At 38.5% G+C, this 17,755-nt stretch overlaps 1 protein-coding gene across 1 annotated transcript; it reads left to right on the top strand.

The window, feature by feature from the left end:
* Positions 1-16,034, top strand: LOC146574482 (inter-alpha-trypsin inhibitor heavy chain H3-like). The gene is made up of 20 exons (XM_085274168.1): positions 1-193; positions 557-717; positions 847-951; positions 2,883-3,045; positions 3,140-3,250; positions 4,339-4,467; positions 4,583-4,699; positions 4,794-4,962; positions 5,056-5,166; positions 5,321-5,502; positions 5,607-5,786; positions 5,878-5,999; positions 6,921-7,165; positions 7,658-7,714; positions 7,844-7,885; positions 8,368-8,478; positions 8,558-8,735; positions 15,256-15,404; positions 15,604-15,688; positions 15,780-16,034. Exons 1-20 carry the CDS (start codon positions 122-124, stop codon positions 15,892-15,894), a joined length of 2,604 nt encoding a protein of 867 aa, XP_085130294.1. The 5' UTR covers positions 1-121; the 3' UTR covers positions 15,895-16,034.
* Positions 16,035-17,755: the final 1,721 nt, after the last annotated feature.

Genomic DNA, 17,755 nt, shown 5'->3' on the forward strand with positions numbered 1-17,755 from the left:
GGATGTTTGTGTAAGCGAGTGAGTTTGCCCTTTAAAAAAACTTTGTGCATAATAACAGTGTCCTTGTTTAAGGTTAAAAGAGCGTATCAGCTGCTTTGCTGGTATTTTGGTTAGAGGCATCATGGGGAGAACTGTGGTGAAAATCACACTCATAGGACTCCTTTTTGCTTTGGCTTCCACGCTGCCAAACAAGGTAAGTTCAGTAGACCCAAAGGACCAAAAGAGCACTTCAAGGGAACAGAATAGAAGATAATGTAATATCCTTTGAAGTGAAGAAATACTGACTGTGTGCACATGTTTACTTTATCCTTTGTCTGAGATCAGGGTAAAAAGTGGTCTATTAATTTATTTTAATGTTTAGAGCTTGGCATTTAATAAAGGTGTTGGTCAGTGCTAGGTTAAGGATAAATTGGCCTTTCTGATTATTTGATTAAGTGATTTATTCATATACATGTGGGTTTTTTTATAACTTGTAATACTGTCATGTTATTTGGACATTGGAAAGACCTGGAGAGAGTTAGGTTTTCTGTGAAATGTGCCCCCTGTGTTTGCTCAGGATGACTGGGACATCTACAGCTTTCACTTCAACTCCACAGTGACCAGTCGTTATGCCACCACTGTCATCACAAGCCGTGTGGCCAATCGTATGAACGAGTCAAAGGAAATTGAATTCCATGTTCGGATTCCCAAGAATGCCTTCATCAGTAAATTTCGAATGTGTGTGAAGTTAAAAGGATCTGTAACCATCCAGAGACATTTGCAAATAAAGAATTCTACACTAAAGAACAAAGTACAGGATACTCAGTAGTGTGTATTCACACAAGATCTTTTCTTGGTCCTCTTCAGGTTTATTGATGGCCAGGTTTATGATGGTGTTGTGAAAGCTAAGGAGCAAGCTCAGCAGCAGTACACTGAAGCTGTGTCCCGTGGTGAAAGTGCTGGACTTGTCAGGTATTAACTAAATGATTAAATTATACATATTGTACAAATACACTGAGTGCTCTTTTGGATAAAAAAGAAGCAAAATTGTCACGGCCGAGGCCGCCTCAAAAGTGAAAGGACTCAAATGCTGGACACCGAACAGCACGTAAGTAGTTTTAGAGACGACGTTTATTTACTCAGTAAGTGTTCATAAACTGGAAAGTGAGGTTAACAAGTGCGAAGTGCCACAACTGAATTAAAGGGGTCAATCTGGTCTTGGTCAGTGGAAACAGCCGTTCCAGGGATTGGGCTGGAGGGAGAGTCACACACTGGGTCCAGGGAAAGGGTCAGAGTCACTGTAAATAGAGTACAGACGTTCAGGTATGGTTCAGGAGAAATATGGATAAGCTGTTTGTTCTGAATCTTCCTTCGTACTGCGTACTTGCCGCGGGTGGTCGGTGGTGACGTGCAGGGGTGAGTGGTCCGGGTGTGTGGTCCGAAATTCCTGGCGTAGAGGCAGGGAGGCAGGCAGGTGGTTCGGGTGAACAGCCCATGGGACTGTCAGGTGGTCCAGCGTCTGGGTTGGAGCTCTTCGGCAGAGATTAGTGTTTGGCAGCTTGGTGTGGTAGGGTTAGCTGAGAAGTCCCCGGCTAAATTACCCACAGGTGTGAGCAATCAGCAGAACACTGAGGCCCCTCCCAGGGGTGGAGATGCCGGCTCGGAGGGAGACACAGTGGCACACACCCGGACCATGACACAAAATACGCCCAAAAGGTTGATTCTGTTCATTTGGACGTAACATTTTCAGTGGGAGAAATATTTCGTCACTTATCCGCAATCTTATAAACAGTACATTTGCACAATAAAACTAGCCCACTGAATGAACAATGGGCTGTGAGGTCAGTTCCTTGATCATTAATATGCAAATTGTCATGACCATTGATCCACAACCACTGATCAAGGCCCATGAGTACCATTCACAGAGAGTTGGGAAATGGCTGCAATCACAGCATTGTAAGATGGCGAAAGATGTACCCTTAGGCCCTCGCCTCAATTCAGAGATGGTCTTTCCCTTTTCACGTGAATGGCCTCCTTGACTCCTCACTCAAACCAGCTTTTCTCCTTGTCCAGAATTTTTACATCCTCACCTTCTGCTTTGTGCCATTCGCTTCGCCAGAAGTTGTTTAGTTTCCCCGATGTATAAATCATGGCAATCCTCATGGCACTTAGCAGTGTACACTATAATCACTAGGTTTGACTCTCATCATCCACTGGAGCACAAACTGGGTGTTATCGGGATGCTACAACACAGAGCAAACACTATCCCCACAGATACAGCAGCCAGGGAAGCAGAAGAGCATCACATCAAGAAGGCCCTGAGTAAATGTGGCTATCCCAGCTGGACATTTGCTAAAGCTGGGAAGGCGCCTAAAGAAAGCTCCAGCTGATCCAGGAGAGAAGGACAACTGCTGCCTAAGTGAAAACCGTTGGTGATCCCGTGTGTGTCAGGAGTATCAGAATAGTTAAAACACATTTTTTCTAAACATCCCATCTTTGTGGCTTTTAAACCCCAAAGCACGCTGCACCAAAAATTGGTCCACCCCAAGGATCAAGTTCCCTGGGGGGCTAAGGTTACATCTTTTGCCATCTTACAATGGTGTAATTGCAGCCATTCCCCAACTCTCTGTGAATGGTACTCATGGCCATTGATCAGTGGTCTTTGATCCATGGACTTTGATCAGTGGTTGTTAATCAATGGTCATGACAATTTAATATTAATGATCAAGGAACTGTCATTCAAAATTAGCTTGTTCTGTTCTGGTTTCTCTTCTTTCTTTTTTTTCTAAAATAATGTTAATTGTGAATAGGAAAACATAATTTGAGTTAATCTTATTCCCTTTTCAAGTTCAAACTACAGCCATAATTACAATTTAGTAAAATGATTATTGTTTCTGCTTTAGTTCTGTAGGGAGGACACTGGAGGAATTTAAGACCTCTGTAACTGTGGCTGCTCACAAAAAGGTCACTTTTGAACTCACATATGAGGAACTGATGAAACGCACACATGGCAAATACGAGCTGCAAATTCATGCTCGACCCATGCAGCCTGTCAGAGACTTCAAGGTGACTGTCTTTTTGGTATCTATTAGTGGAAAATGCTGAGATAACAGCACACATGATGAGATCTTTTATTTTACTTTATTGTATTTATTACCAGGTGGATGTGTACATTCATGAAGAAGCCGGCATCAGTTTCATCGATGTGAAAGGAGGCCTGAGCACCAACGCCCTCGCTAATGCCATCACCAAAACACATGCAGATAAACAGGTACTGAAATCTTTTTGTTGTAGAACAGTAAAACAATTATCAGCTTTCTAATAGACAGTGTGAGGTACTAACAGATCATTATTAATTTGCAGTAAGACGCAGCTTAATCTCAGAGTGTAAAATGTATGATTATAAAATGATCAAAATGCACAAATAACCATTACGGTAATGATGATATTTCTTCCAAAATTATAGCTCATTTCTCATCATTGTACAGAAGAATTGGGTTGAAAGCAGGGGTATTCAGCTAACATTTCTTTAAGCAAAGATCCGGATTATCATAATGTGAAATTATTTCGTTTGCGATTTTAGACTGTCAAATCAAATGAAATCAGTACAATTGCAAAACCTTTTGACAAATAATTTGAAAAATAATTCCAAAATGATTATTGGTCACACAGCATAGAACTGAACATTGCTTAAAATTCTCATACACCTGTGGAGGTGCACACTGATGATTAGTTTGATTATGTTCACTTTGGACAAAACTGCCTTGCTTTTGTGTGTGGAGCCAAACATTGTCAGGATACATAAGGCTACTTTCCTTAAACCTGAAAAAGTTGTCCCAGGAACCATTTGAATCCAGAGAGTGGAAAGATCAGTTCTTACAAACTGCTCTTTCAGGCAGTTTATAATTGCCTAAAGCGCAGGTAAAACTGCATGTGTTGTATCTTTTCTTCTTATACTATCCTTTCAACTTACTACATCTCAACTATTGGCACTGTAGAGACCAGTGTTTATCACCTGGAATCCACAGAGTTGATTGGCTGAGTAGTAATGGGATGGCTAAACTCACATCCAATGCTTTTTCAAAACCTGGACCATGGTCCACCTGTTAATGACATCTGGTTTAATGTTTTGATCCTTGAATACATTCTCATTCCATTTTCTTCTAAAGGTTGGGCTTCTCCAACACTCTTTGTATGTAAAGTCATGTTGCGTTAATTTGAGACAAATTAGTAATTCTGACAATGTTTCATTTAGGATTTTTAACAATACAAATATCAGCCCAAAAAGGAAAACAGAAAATAAAATCACTGACATCTCTCTCTACCAAGTTCCTAAACTCTGATTCACTCTGTTTCCAGGCGTGGGTGTATTTCTATCCAACAGTCGACCAACAGAAAATGTGTGACAGCTGTGGAGATCAGGGTATGAATGGAGATCTGGTTATTGTTTATGACGTTAACAGGGATAATGGACTGGGACACATCAAGGTAAACCCTGGTCTTTTAGCAACACAAACCGTATGACTTGGGCTAAAAAGCTTCTTGAATAATCCTATAACCAATCAAGTTTTGTTTTTTGTTTTTTTTCATAACGCCGCCTTAGAAATCTGACGGATACTTTGTTCATCATTTTGCACCATCTGATCTTCCACGGATACCAAAAAATGTCGTCTTTGTTATTGATCAAAGTGGCTCAATGGGGGGCAGAAAAATTGAGCAGGTAAAGTATTTGAAGGGTCAGTTTCTGATATTATTTTACATTTTTAATGAAAAGAAAAACAATATGTAGCCATGAATTATGTTTTCTTAACCAGACTAGGACCGCATTAATCCACATTCTGAATGATCTGGCAGAAGATGATCACTTTGGTCTGATCACTTTTGATGACAGAATTTCTTACTGGAAGCGAGAACTCGTTCAGGCCAACAGCAAAAACCTGGAAAGTGCCAAAAACTTTGCACGCAATATTCAAGACAGAGGATGTGAGAAGTTGCAGTAAATACACATTTTGGAATATCAACAGTTGGGAGGAGAATAGCAGTACTGAAAATGCATTTGTTGTTGTTGCATTTCAGCCACAAACATAAATGAAGCAGTGCTGCAAGGAGCACGTATGCTGAATGCACATAACAGAGAAGGTTCAGCATCTATCCTTATACTTCTCACAGATGGAGACCCAACCTCAGGTTGTAATAAAACACATCTGTAAACAAATGTACACAAATATTTCATGAAACCGAGATCTTTATGAGCTTATTGTGGTTAAAAGTCCTGATTTATTATGAATTATGAGACTACATTGTTTCTGAGCTGAACTGGGTATGTCTTGTCTTTTTTCAGGGGTGACAAATCTGGAGAAAATCCAGTCAAATGTAAGACAGGCTATTGCAGGCAAATTCCCACTGTACTGTCTCGGTTTCGGTTTTGATGTTAATTTCAATTTCCTTGAGAAAATGTCGCTGCAAAATAACGGTGTGGCACGACGGATTTATGAAGACTCTGATGCTGATTTACAGCTGAAGGTATTTAAATTATGCATGCTCTTCTTTTATGTGATTTGAAACCCTTGAGAATTGAAAGAAGAAAAAAGCATGATTTGTATCACTTCCACACTGTATGTCAACAGGGTTTCTATGAAGAGGTGGCCACACCTCTACTGACAGATGTGACAATGATCTATGTGGGTGCGACCAATCTAACCCAGACTAAGTTCAGTCAGTATTATAATGGTTCTGAGATTGTGGTGACCGGACAGATCACAGATAATAATACTGAAACCTTCACCCCTCAAGTTGTGGCCATTTCGGTAAGAATCAATCCACAGGACTCATCAGGAGTACTCTTCTTAAACCGTTTTCCCTGTTGACTGACATTACATTGCATTTAAATTATTACAGAGTAATAGAAGAATAATATTCTCTAATCCAAATGAAACCGTGGAATCCACTCAAACAGTGTCTGATGACCGTATCCAGAGGGTTTGGGCGTACCTCACAGTTAAACAGCTTCTGGACAAAGAGTGAGTTTGACTTACAGCATCTTTCCTTGTATGACTCTGAAATGTGTTATCAGCTGTTATGTCTTTAAAATTTCTACCTCTACATCAGTGTCTTCAAAACACTATAAAATAAAAAAAATATATAAAACTGTATTTATTTTATACTTTTCTTTGTTTATTTTTCTGATATTTTAAGCATATATAATCATTGAATGCTGTTTAGGATCACATTATATATACATTATAAGAAAAGTCTGGATATATTGAATGGATGTCTGAATATATAGAATTAAATGTAAACATACAGACTGAAACTTGAATGTATAGAATGAAATTTGAATATACAAGGTGTCAGAAAGACAGGTGAACTGCAGTAAGACAATATGTTTTAAGTTTGTTAGATCAGGGCAGCAGGTTGAAATTAAGTCCCAAAATTCCAAGTAGAAGTCTGTTAAAGGGACATCAGATAATATGCCTGCAGTAATAAACTGTGTTCTCTTCAGTGTTGAATAGTTTGACATCAACATCTCCATTTCTTACCTTTCTATTAAATAGTCATGTACATCTCCCACATAAAATTATATTAGTACAATTATGTTTGTTCATCATCACTCATCTCCTTAAATTTCAAAAACAATGTTTTTCACATCTTTTTAAAGGCAGAGTTTTTACACTTAATCATACAAGTATGTTTCTCAGAAGCTAAGGATTTGGACAATATAGACAGCAAAGCTGTCTATGGTCTGGTAATGGATCTCTATGATTTGGCAAGACTGTATTTTGCCTGTAACAAACAATAGATTGTGTGTTTTTTTATGAACTTTGCTGAATTGACTTTCAGTGAAGAAAATCTCTTAGATACATATTTTAGGACATGGATTCAGCTTAAAACCTGTAATGTGTGAAGTTACATACAAAACCATTTTACACTTTGTCACACAGGCTTCAATTATCTGGACCTGAGAAAGAGAAAGTGAAGAAGGAAGCTATGGAGCTGTCACTGAAGTACAGTTTTGTGACCCCTCTCACATCTATGGTGGTCACAAAGCCTCCAGGAGAAAACACAGATGTGCTTCATAAACCAAAGGAAGGTGAAACATCACGGAGATGGCAGTCGCCAGGAGGTCAACCCAATTTAGCACACTTTACTCCTGCTAGTGGGGGTTCTAGTGGGCGGGTTCATTCTGGTGAGCAAATCAAACCAATACAACAACATTCATCAGTTCAGCTGAGGAGACGATTGCTTACTGTACAGAGATGTTCTGTGAATGAAAGAAAGGGAGTATGAAATAGACTGAGTCAAATAGATGTGAGTCAGACAGAAGCAGGATGTAAGATGCAAGCTGAGGCAGCTTAAATTGGGTGGTACAAGTGGCTAGGTTAGTGTACAGGAACACCTGCCGCATAGGATTAGAAATCCCCATGGGAGACACCACTAAAGGTGTGTGTGTGTGTGTGTGTGTGTGTGTGTGTGTGTGTGTGTGTGTGTGTGTGTGTGTGTGTGTGAGTGAGCTATTTAAAGATTTAGTTAAGAACTTTAGTGTCAGGGCATGGATGTTAGTAAAAGCATTAATTAAACTCAATTATAAATGAATTAGTTATCCTTATTTATTATTATGTCCCCTGCATTGCCTCTAGCAATATTAACTTTATGTAATGTGTGTAAATGTTTTTTACAGCTGCTGATTTACATTATGGGTTTAGCTCCTACGATGACGTGCTCTATGAAGATGCAGGTACTGTATTGCATACATGGAATACTTTTTTTGTTCTAAGACAGTCAAAGATTTTTTATTGTCATGCAATGTCAACCAGAGATCTGAAATTTTCTGCTATGTAACTAGTGCTGTTTAAATTATTTGCAGGTTATTTAAAGGCTACCCATGTCCCAATTGAAGTAACTGACGGTACTGTATTGCATAGATGGAATACTTTTTTTTTCTAAGAAAATCAAAGACTTTAAAGAGGGGACTTTGGAAAAAAAAATCCTCAAAAAAAAAGAAAAGGGGAAAAACAATTTTTGGATAAAATGGTCTTTAGTGCTATGCATAATAAAGTCTCTTACACTTTTATTGGAAAACTTGTATTTATAGGTGAAAATTTAAAAAAATCTATATCACCATGACACTTTCTTAACTTAAGGCAAGTTTTCTAACATTCTATGACTGCATGGGAAACTTTTTTTTTTTTAATATAAAAATTGATTCATTTTCAGAATTGTGAAATAGACAAAGTATGTAAAATTAAAGAAGTGTTTTATGTTTACTTTTCCAAAACTCTGAAAAAAAAATTCAAAAATGCCCAATGCATTAAAAGAGTTGAGTAGGTGTTGATTGCACAGGTCTTTATTTTCAGATTCCAGTCTAACTTTTTGTCTCTATACCTCCAGCTCCTCTTCTCCACAGGTTTTTGCTCAACTCAACTGGGAATCAGACTGTTCCACTTTGCTTTGACTTCAGTGGAGCTATAATCCTTAAACTATTTCACCACCCCAGCAGAGGTCAGTAGTAGTCTTTCTTGTGAGTATTTTCATATTTCTCCCCTAGTGGTTAAACAGCAGCATTTCTCTTTTGTTCTAGACCTGTCTGTTAATGGTGAGCTAGATTCAATTGCAACTGGAGGTTTCAGCAAAATTTTTATACACCTCAAAACTCATCAGCATGTTGAGGTTGATGCTGAATCACAGAGAGTCACTGTACGAGATGGACAGACGGTGACATATCAAGCTGCTGGACAGGATCCCTCAACAGTTGGCAGGTGATTTTGCAATATACAGTGGGGCAAAAAAGTATTTAGTCAGCCACCGATTGTGCAAGTTCCCCCACTTAAAATGATGACAGAGGTCAGTAATTTGCACCAGAGGTACACTTCAACTGTGAGAGACAGAATGTGAAAAAAAAAATCCATGAATTCACATGGTAGGATTTGTAAAGAATTTATTCGTAAATTACGGTGGAAAATAAGTATTTGGTCACCTCAAACAAGGAAAATCTCTGGCTCTCACAGACCTGTAACGTCTTCTGTAAGAAGCTTTTCTGTCCCCCACTCGTTACCTGTATGAATGGCACCTGTTTGGACTCATCATCTGTATAAAAGACACCTGTCCACAGCCTCAAACAGTCAGACTCCAAACTCCGCCATGGCCAAGACCAAAGAGCTTTCGAAGGACACCAGGAAAAGTATTGTAGACCTGCACCAGACTGGGAAGAGTGAATCTACAATAGGCAAGCAGCTTGGTGTGAAAAAATCAACTGTGGGAGCAATCATCAGAAAATGGAAGACATACAAGACCACTGATAATCTCCCACGATCTGGGGCTCCACGCAAGATCTCATCCCGTGGGGTCAAAATGATCATGAGAACGGTGAGCAAAGATCCCAGAACCACACGGGGGGACCTGGTGAATGACCTGCAGAGAGCTGGGACCAAAGTAACAAAGGTCACCATCAGTAACACACTACAACGGCAGGGAATCAAATCCCGCAGTGCCAGACGTGTTCCGCTGCTGAAGCCAGTGCATGTCCAGGCCCGTCTGAAGTTTGCCAGAGAGCACATGGATGATACAGCAGAGGATTGGGAGAATGTCATGTGGTCAGATGAAACCAAAGTAGAACTTTTTGGTATAAACTCAACTCGTCGTGTTTGGAGGACGAAGAATACTGAGTTGCATCCCAAGAACACCATACCTACTGTGAAGCATGGGGGTGGAAACATCATGCTATGGGGCTGTTTTTCTGCCAAGGGGACAGGACGACTGATCCATGTTAAGGACAGAATGAATGGGGCCATGTATCGTGAGATTTTGAGCCAAAACCTCCTTCCATCAGTGAGAACTTTGAAGATGGAACGAGGCTGGGTCTTCCAACATGACAATGATCCAAAACACACCGCCCGGGCAACAAAGGAGTGGCTCCGTAAGAAGCATTTGAAAGTCCTGGAGTGGCCTAGCCAGTCTCCAGACCTCAACCCCATAGAAAATCTGTGGCGGGAGTTGAAAGTCCGTGTTGCTCGGCGACAGCCCCAAAACATCACTGCTCTCGAGAAGATCTGCATGGAGGAATGGGCCAAAACACCAGCTACTGTTTGTGCAAACCTGGTAAAGACCTATAGTAAACGTTTGACCTCTGTTATTGCCAACAAAGGTTATGTTACAAAGTATTGAGTTGTATTTTTGTTATTGACCAAATACTTATTTTCCACCCTGATTTACGAATAAATTCTTTACAAATCCTATCATGTGGATTCATGGATTTATTTTTCACATTCTGTCTCTCACAGTTGAAGTGTACCTCTGGTGCAAATTACTGACCTCTGTCATTATTTTAGGTGGGGGAACTTGCACAATCAGTGGCTGACTAAATACTTTTTTGCTCCACTGTAATGGTCAAAACGTATGTTCTCACAGTATTGTTTACAGATGTGTGCCCTTATTCAGTTCTTTTCCCAGGATTTACATGAGGCAATCAGTATATACATCTCTGATGTCAGTTATATATATGACAAAACATTTGCTGGGAAATGAAACCTTAAAAGGGCAGTTTGGGCCGTTTATTATTTTGATTCTACACTTTTTTGTACGGAGTATTTTGTGAGATTTGGCCAAATCTCACTAATTTAAACATGTCTGCCATAAAATTAAAATAAAAGGTTAATTTCTATCACAACTACAAACACATCAGTAGCAGTGTATAAGCTTTGTAGCACAATATTTACTTTATATTTTTTAAAAGGCTCAAATTATGTCATTTGCTTTAACCATCCAACACACAAGCTCTCAAGCTGAGATACCCAGAGAAACCAAGAACATGGTGGTGAGAGGTCTCACTCTTTAGTAACAGGAAAGAAAAAGAATCCAACAAAATAATTTCTGGATGCAACAGCAACTCTTCAATATTGGAATATTGTAAGGCAAATATACCAGGACAAAAAAGGTTTTGGATGGGAAAAGCTAGGAACACCTTGCAGAAAGGCCAAAAAATTAATTCTGTTCATCCAATTCAATTCAATTTATACAGCAATAATAGATTCTTTTCATCATCAGCGTTTTCAGTGGCAGAAATTTGTCACTCATCCAAGTGACCTTTCCAGTCTCAGTTGACTGCAAGTTTCCCAAACCTTATAAACAGTACATTTGCACAATGACTGAAACTAGCACTGAATGAACAATGGGCTGTGAGGTCAGTTTCTTGGCCATTGATATGCAAATTGTCCTGACCATTGATCAACAACCACTGATCGAAGCATCATCTTAAAATGGCCTGCGGAGACAAATGGGATAAGCTTCTTTAGCCATACAACATATGATATCCTTCCATCACCTGTCCCATCCTGTCCCCACTGTTCAGTTCCAGTCAGTCTCAAGCACGTATTAGCTGTGTCCCAATTCAGGAATCGCATCTTTCGAAGGATTCAGCCTCCGCTGTCTACGTAAGCTGGGTCCTTCGAAGGCTGAGAAGGCCAGAAGTCTGAGGCTGTTAAATGGGATTGTCTAGCCTTAGTCGCACTGCTCAGGTTGCCCAGCAACCATGCTTCTAGCCGCTAGAAACGTTTTATAGAGGATGGTTTGACAGAATGAAGGCAAAAAAAATCATCTTTTTCTTGTTTCATGAGGTTTTTTTTATTTGTTAAGTATCTGAGGCTGAGACCACAGGACTTTAAAAACATGATTGTTGGGCTTCATTTCTATACCAAACAATAATTTTAAGATTAGGTAATAAATAACAATTAGTAACAATTAGTAATAACAACTAATGTTGTTCATGAGACTTGTGCCATCTCATTTTGGTCATGTAAATATGATATGGTCAATATTAAATTTATTGTATTAAATTAAAAACATACAGCACTGAACTTGAACTGTGTTTCAAATACTGAGCTTTAATAAAGATTCAAGTTGCATTTATTTATTCCTATCACTTTATATCTTCATCTCAAACACAGTACATCTTTTATAGTGTAAATATAGATGTATTGTATATAAGAGAGATAAATATTGTTTTGTAAATATGTTGGCATTATTAAATTTGTCTGAATGCTTACATATATGGGTGAAAAGAAAATCTATGAGCTGGGATAACTGTCTGTTTGTGATAAAATGAAAAATGAAAATGTAGACTAATATATTAAATATTCCCTAATATAAACATGTTTTACTGCCTTCATAGTTTTTAACTTGAAGGCCTTGAATACTTTTTCTGACTCTAAAAACAGTTGAATGATAAACTCATTTTAACATTACCTAATAAGACTGATAATTAGGACAGACAATTGGTTATTTTAAACATTTCTAGCAGTCCTTCACAAAGAGGGAACACTCTCTCTCAGCTGGTGCTGGCTCTTCCTCCTCCTCTTTGGGGTCCTTAGGGACTAAGTAAAGAACTATACAAATACAGGCGATTTACCATTTACCTCTTCCTCAGACTCTGCTTAGTTTGTCCTGGTGGGTCATCAGGGGTGCAAAACCTCACAGATGATCTGCAGCAGCGGGTTCCTTAGTCTGTCCTCACTCTGGCGACTTGCAGTTCTCAAACATGGAAATCAAATGTGCAATAAGCTGTAGGATTCAAACACACTTGTAACTTATGCTTATTCTTTTATTTAACAATCAGAGAGAAAGAAAAAGAGAGAGAAGGGAAAAGTGCAGGACAGACAGAAAGGTGAAAGTCTCAGGTGGCAAACACTACTAAAAACAGCAACAGAGAATGAGTATTTTCTGTTTGTTATATAAGGAGTACTAAATAAGATAAGATACCTTTATTAGTCCCACAAGGGGAAATTTCATGTTAAGGCTGCCGGCCCAGTCGGTACATTGGCCACATGTTTGGCTCCTATGACTAAAGCACCTTTTTTTTAGCTTAACAAGTGAACCGTTGGCACTAACATCACTAATGTCACGTGACGTTGCCACCATGTGGCCAACAGTAATGTTTTAATGTTTTAATGTTCTTTGTTATTAAAACTAGAGATGGACCGATCCGATATTACGTATCGGTATCGGTCCGATACTTACCTAAATTACTGGATCGGATATCGGAGAAAAATAAAAAATGTAATCCGATCCATTAAATATCACGAAAGCACCTCACAAAACTTGCAACACGCCGTAACTCGCCTCAGAACGTTAGCACGTCGGAGCAGTATGCATCACGTGATAGAGCGGCTGTGGCATGCGGGACCTGTCGGTGGTCTGGATAGCATGTGGAGCTTCGCTAGCAACCCGGCATTTCATCTCTGACAAAGTTATCCCCGAGAGAAGTAAAGAAAGTGTGTAAGTCCATCTCTGAATGTAAAGCATTCCTGCGTTAAGCTTAACAAGCGACTGCCTCTTCTTGCTGCTACTTCAATCATGAAACTGCTTAATGATCAGCTGATCGGCTTTTCTGTCGCGAGTCGGTCTCTCTTGTTTGTTTTTGGCCCACTTTGCACCAGAAAGAGGAAACCAGTGGATAAACAACAGCAGCACGTTTAAGCTTGATAAGCTGTTGTTAGAATTTATTTAATATTACTTTCTACTCGAGGATCTTTTTCTATGTAGCTGACGGCTGGTAACTGTGCAGGGGCGGATCTAGCAAAGTTTAGCCAGGGGGGCCGATAGGACATTAACAGGGAAAAGGGGGCACAAAGACATACTTTTCTTTCTTATTCTCATTTAAAATGTCTAGCTTTTAATAAATAATTATCTGACACCCAAAGTTTTAATTTGATGCAAAATGAATAGAAGTCCATTACTGTATATAGTAACTATTAAGTCTAATATATATACCCTAGTATAGTACATTTTCCTTTGGGAAGGTACCACCTGTGCAGTCTGCAATTTTGTTGAAGAAAGATGTTGAATCTATTTAATATTTCTTGAAAAATAATTGATTTCTGTGCATTTTTTTTCACACTGCATCAAATTAAGGTTGATTACGTCGATTAAGCATCATGAGGTGGAGCATGAGGGGTGGTTCCCCATTTTTTATTTATTTATTTTTGTTGTTGCTGGGAGTTGGAACCCTATTAGTTAGGTTGCTTAATATTTACGCTAAGTACTCTTTAAAATGCCAGAATAGGGAGGATGGTGTAGGTTTAAGTTTATTAGATTGATCAGTATTGCTGAACTATGAAATTTTTTTTTTTGCATACAGGTATAACAGAATAGCTTTAGTGTAGTTGTTGTTTTAAACTTGAGTATGAACTTATACAAAATGCAGCAAGATATTTTAAAAAACAGTTTTGTTGATTAAAAAACACTATATCGGATTCATATTGGTATCGGCAGATATCCAAATTTATGATATCGGTATCGGACATAAAAAAGTGGTATCGTGCCATCTCTAATTAAAACATTTGCATCGCCACATAAATAAGTGATATAAAATTCAATACTTAATTTTAAATATGTACTCTTCGGCTGCCCCCCTTCAGCCGTTGGCCATTTTTTTCAAAAAAAACCAAACAAAAACTATCCACCGCTGTGCTATGAATCCTGGGATATGCTGGGCCTGACCACTTGACCCATCCTTCAAATCGGGGGAATAGGAGGACACATTTGTGGGCCGCATTTGGAGCAGCCCTCGAATTGGGACAGCCTTCGTCACCTGGCTGGGACATAATCGGCCTTCAAATGCGGCCTCCGAAGGATGCAGCCCCTGTATTGGGACACAGCTACTGATTGCTTGTAATACCAGTCTGACACATAGAAGATACAACTTGACACACCACCAGGTATCGAGATGCCTGGCAGCTGCACTAGAGCACATGCACATCCAGATTTCCCAGAGGCTTGGAGGACAGGCCTGTAGGACAATCATCAAAACACTGTCAGGGATGCATGCATGTATGCAGATCTATACAGAAACACCCAAGTGAAGATACATAAGTGACGATTATCAATCTTCGATCGAGTAGCAGGAAATCCAAAGGTGTGTGCTGATATTTTGGGATTGTAATATTTATAAAGTTTTCATTAATTTCATGAATTTTTTTTTTACAACCAATGCTTGAATCAAAGGCCCTGCACACTCATGGTGAACCACAAAAAGTGACTTGACTTATTTTCAATGACACTAGCTTTTGTCAAGCTTAGAAAAGTTTCTATTACCGTATCATTGCCTTGTTGTACCTTCCAGGTAGAAGCAAGTTTGTTGGATTACATGGAGTTGTGACATTGTGAAATGTCTATTACAGCCCTCAGTCGGACAGTAGTCAGCCAAGACTAGTGAAATGATCTGTGAAGGTTTTTAAAATCTTCAAAGAGCTTTAAAATATTCATATAAAGTCCATATTTTTCCAGTGTGACAGTGATTGTGCGCGACACTGAAATTCACATTGCATCTGATGACATTCTCCTGGTCATCTCACAACATGAGAAAAATGGCCAAAGACTCCTTTGGCCTGTTTTAAGACAGCAACCCTCAACCAACGACATCGAAGGACTTTTAGGTGAGTGAAACGACATGCATGCACATACTTTGTTCATTGCTTAAGAAATAAATGAATTTGTCAGTGTCATGTTAAGAATATTAACAAAGTTTGCACTGAGCATAAGTGGTTTCTGTAAAAGTACCTTGTTGCTGTGTCTGTTTTAGTATCTGGTTTTCAGTGTCAGTTCTTGTTTCATTGTTTTACTCCCTTTTTCCAGCTGTAAAGCCAGCAGTGTATGAGGTGGTGCAGCAAGTTCCTGTCACAAAACTAAAGATTAAAAACCAAGAGATAGATGTTACAAGGTAAATTTTTTGTAATGTTTACAGTTTATTCATTCAAAACATAAAACTGTTTAAGATTCCACCAAGACATGAGCTTGTTTTGCTTTTGTAGTGACAACGCTACTGACTACAGTGTCGACCCTCCTGTCACAAAGAACTGCTGGCTTATGTCTGCTGATTCTGCCCTGCAGAGGCCACTGGCAGGTTTTTTCGTGGCACAACTTTAAGTGTGAACTATGCTGAATTACTAGAAAATATTTGGTTTAAAAGTAGAGAAAACATTTTCTTACTGTGGAAAATGTCCTTCCACCTGTTCAAATGAACAAATAAAGTATCCCAGATTGCAAAATGGCTCATGTCTACATAATTTTATTAAAGAAAGAAAGAAAATAAAGAAATAAGGATTTGGAGATTGTGGTGCCAAAATAATACATCTAACCATGTGAATTCTAATGAAACGATTACACAGAAAAAATCCACTGTGTTACTTCAGTGAAGTTTCTAATCTGACCCAAATCTAATAAATGACAATAGATAGAGTAAGAGGTTAGAGATTAAGAGATTACTATTAAGAGATTAATAGGCATTTATTCTACACTTTGTTGTTAAACAGAAAGTTAAAACTAATTAGATTATTTTAGTTAAATGAAATATGCTTTGCTGGGTGATTTGTCTGAAAGAGAGTTATACTGTAGAAAAGGATTGTGCAAACTCAGGGGCTACACTGTGCTGGAAAGTATGACAATGTGGTCGGGTTCGCCATTCATTGTTTACAAAGGAATTTCAGTGTTAATACTTACATTTACTTTTAGTGGTAACAGTGTGGTTGATCAACCTTTTTTGCCAGTGCATCAAAGTCTGGTGTTAGTTTTGTTGTGGCAATTCTCAGAACAGATCGGAGGTGTTCATCACTCAAATGGGACCTGTGGGGTTCTTTTGTTGGTGTTCATCACACTAAAAGACTGTTCACAAACACACACACGTAGCGCCAAAAACATCAGCATCCTCCGTGTCAGCTTCTGGATTTTTATAGATTTTGTTGGTCTTAATAAAGTATAAAACTCATCCAGTTTAAGAAAGTTGAACTTCTCCTAAGGCAATGTCACATTGGAGATCAATCAGTTCCAATTGCAACTCTGCCTAATGCATCACCTGGTGGAATGTCAGTCAAATGAATGTAGTCATAATTATTATATTATTTGATTTGGGCAATTCTGTAGCAATCTTTGGCAGGCCAGACTAAAAAGACCAAAAGGCCAGATGTGTCCTGCAGGCCGTAGTTTGCCCACCTCTGCTGTAGAACGTTTGCATATCAATCACAAATTCAAATCATTTTAAATCTTGGTTAAATATCATTAACAGAGAAATCGTCTTACAACACTTATTAGCTGCTGGCCTCATATCGTTTGCCTCATACTGCAAATACAAAATATTAAAGCATACTTGATTCAAGGATGTCCAACAAGTATGACTGTTTTAGTCAAAACAGTACTTATATTTCTTGAGAAAACACCCTTAAATAAACTGATCAGTGCAGTTTGTGAACTTAAGCAAACAGTTGCATTTATATACTGTTTGTGTGTCCTCATTTCCCAAAGTTTAAATCTTGTTAAACCTTTACGTTTAACAAGATTTTTTTGTCAGTTCACCAAAACTCTTTAAAACTTGTCCTTTATACACTTTAGGGATTTTTAAAAGGATTTCAGGGTCAAACACATAAAGACATGTATTTCAAACTTCAGTTTATGATATATTTCTAAAATGTGAAAGAAATACAGATGCCTACATTTCATATAATGCAACGCATGATCATCTTTGAGATTATCAGTGTTACTTTTTTCAAACGTTAAAAGCCATTTCTATAGCCACAGGATACATTACACAACAGATTTGACAGACTTTACCTGAATAAAAACAGTAAAATGACCTATCAATATTGTCAAACACTGCTGTAAATCAGTGTTTTATTTACAGTGTATCGGTAAATAGTTAAAACAATGAGGTTTAAAATTGCAGAAAAATATTGTTGTTTGTTAGGTTTTATTAATTTTGTGCTAAAAGTACATGTAATGCATTTTTACTCGAATA

Source organism: Mchenga conophoros, linkage group LG5 (genome assembly GCF_057382185.1).
Source record: "Mchenga conophoros isolate Kocher_MC1m ecotype Shallow Benthic linkage group LG5, M_conophoros_male_GT1.1, whole genome shotgun sequence".
Taxonomy (NCBI): Eukaryota; Metazoa; Chordata; class Actinopteri; order Cichliformes; family Cichlidae; genus Mchenga; species Mchenga conophoros.

Coding starts and splice junctions, on each gene's coding strand:
- LOC146574482 (XM_085274168.1), top strand. CDS start 122: ATGGGGAGAACTGTGGTGAAAATCACACTCATAGGACTCCTTTTTGCT. Junction 952..2,882: donor GAAAGTGCTGGACTTGTCAG/GTATTAACTAAA, acceptor TTTCTGCTTTAG/TTCTGTAGGGAGGACACTGG. Junction 15,405..15,603: donor CGACATCGAAGGACTTTTAG/GTGAGTGAAACG, acceptor CCCTTTTTCCAG/CTGTAAAGCCAGCAGTGTAT.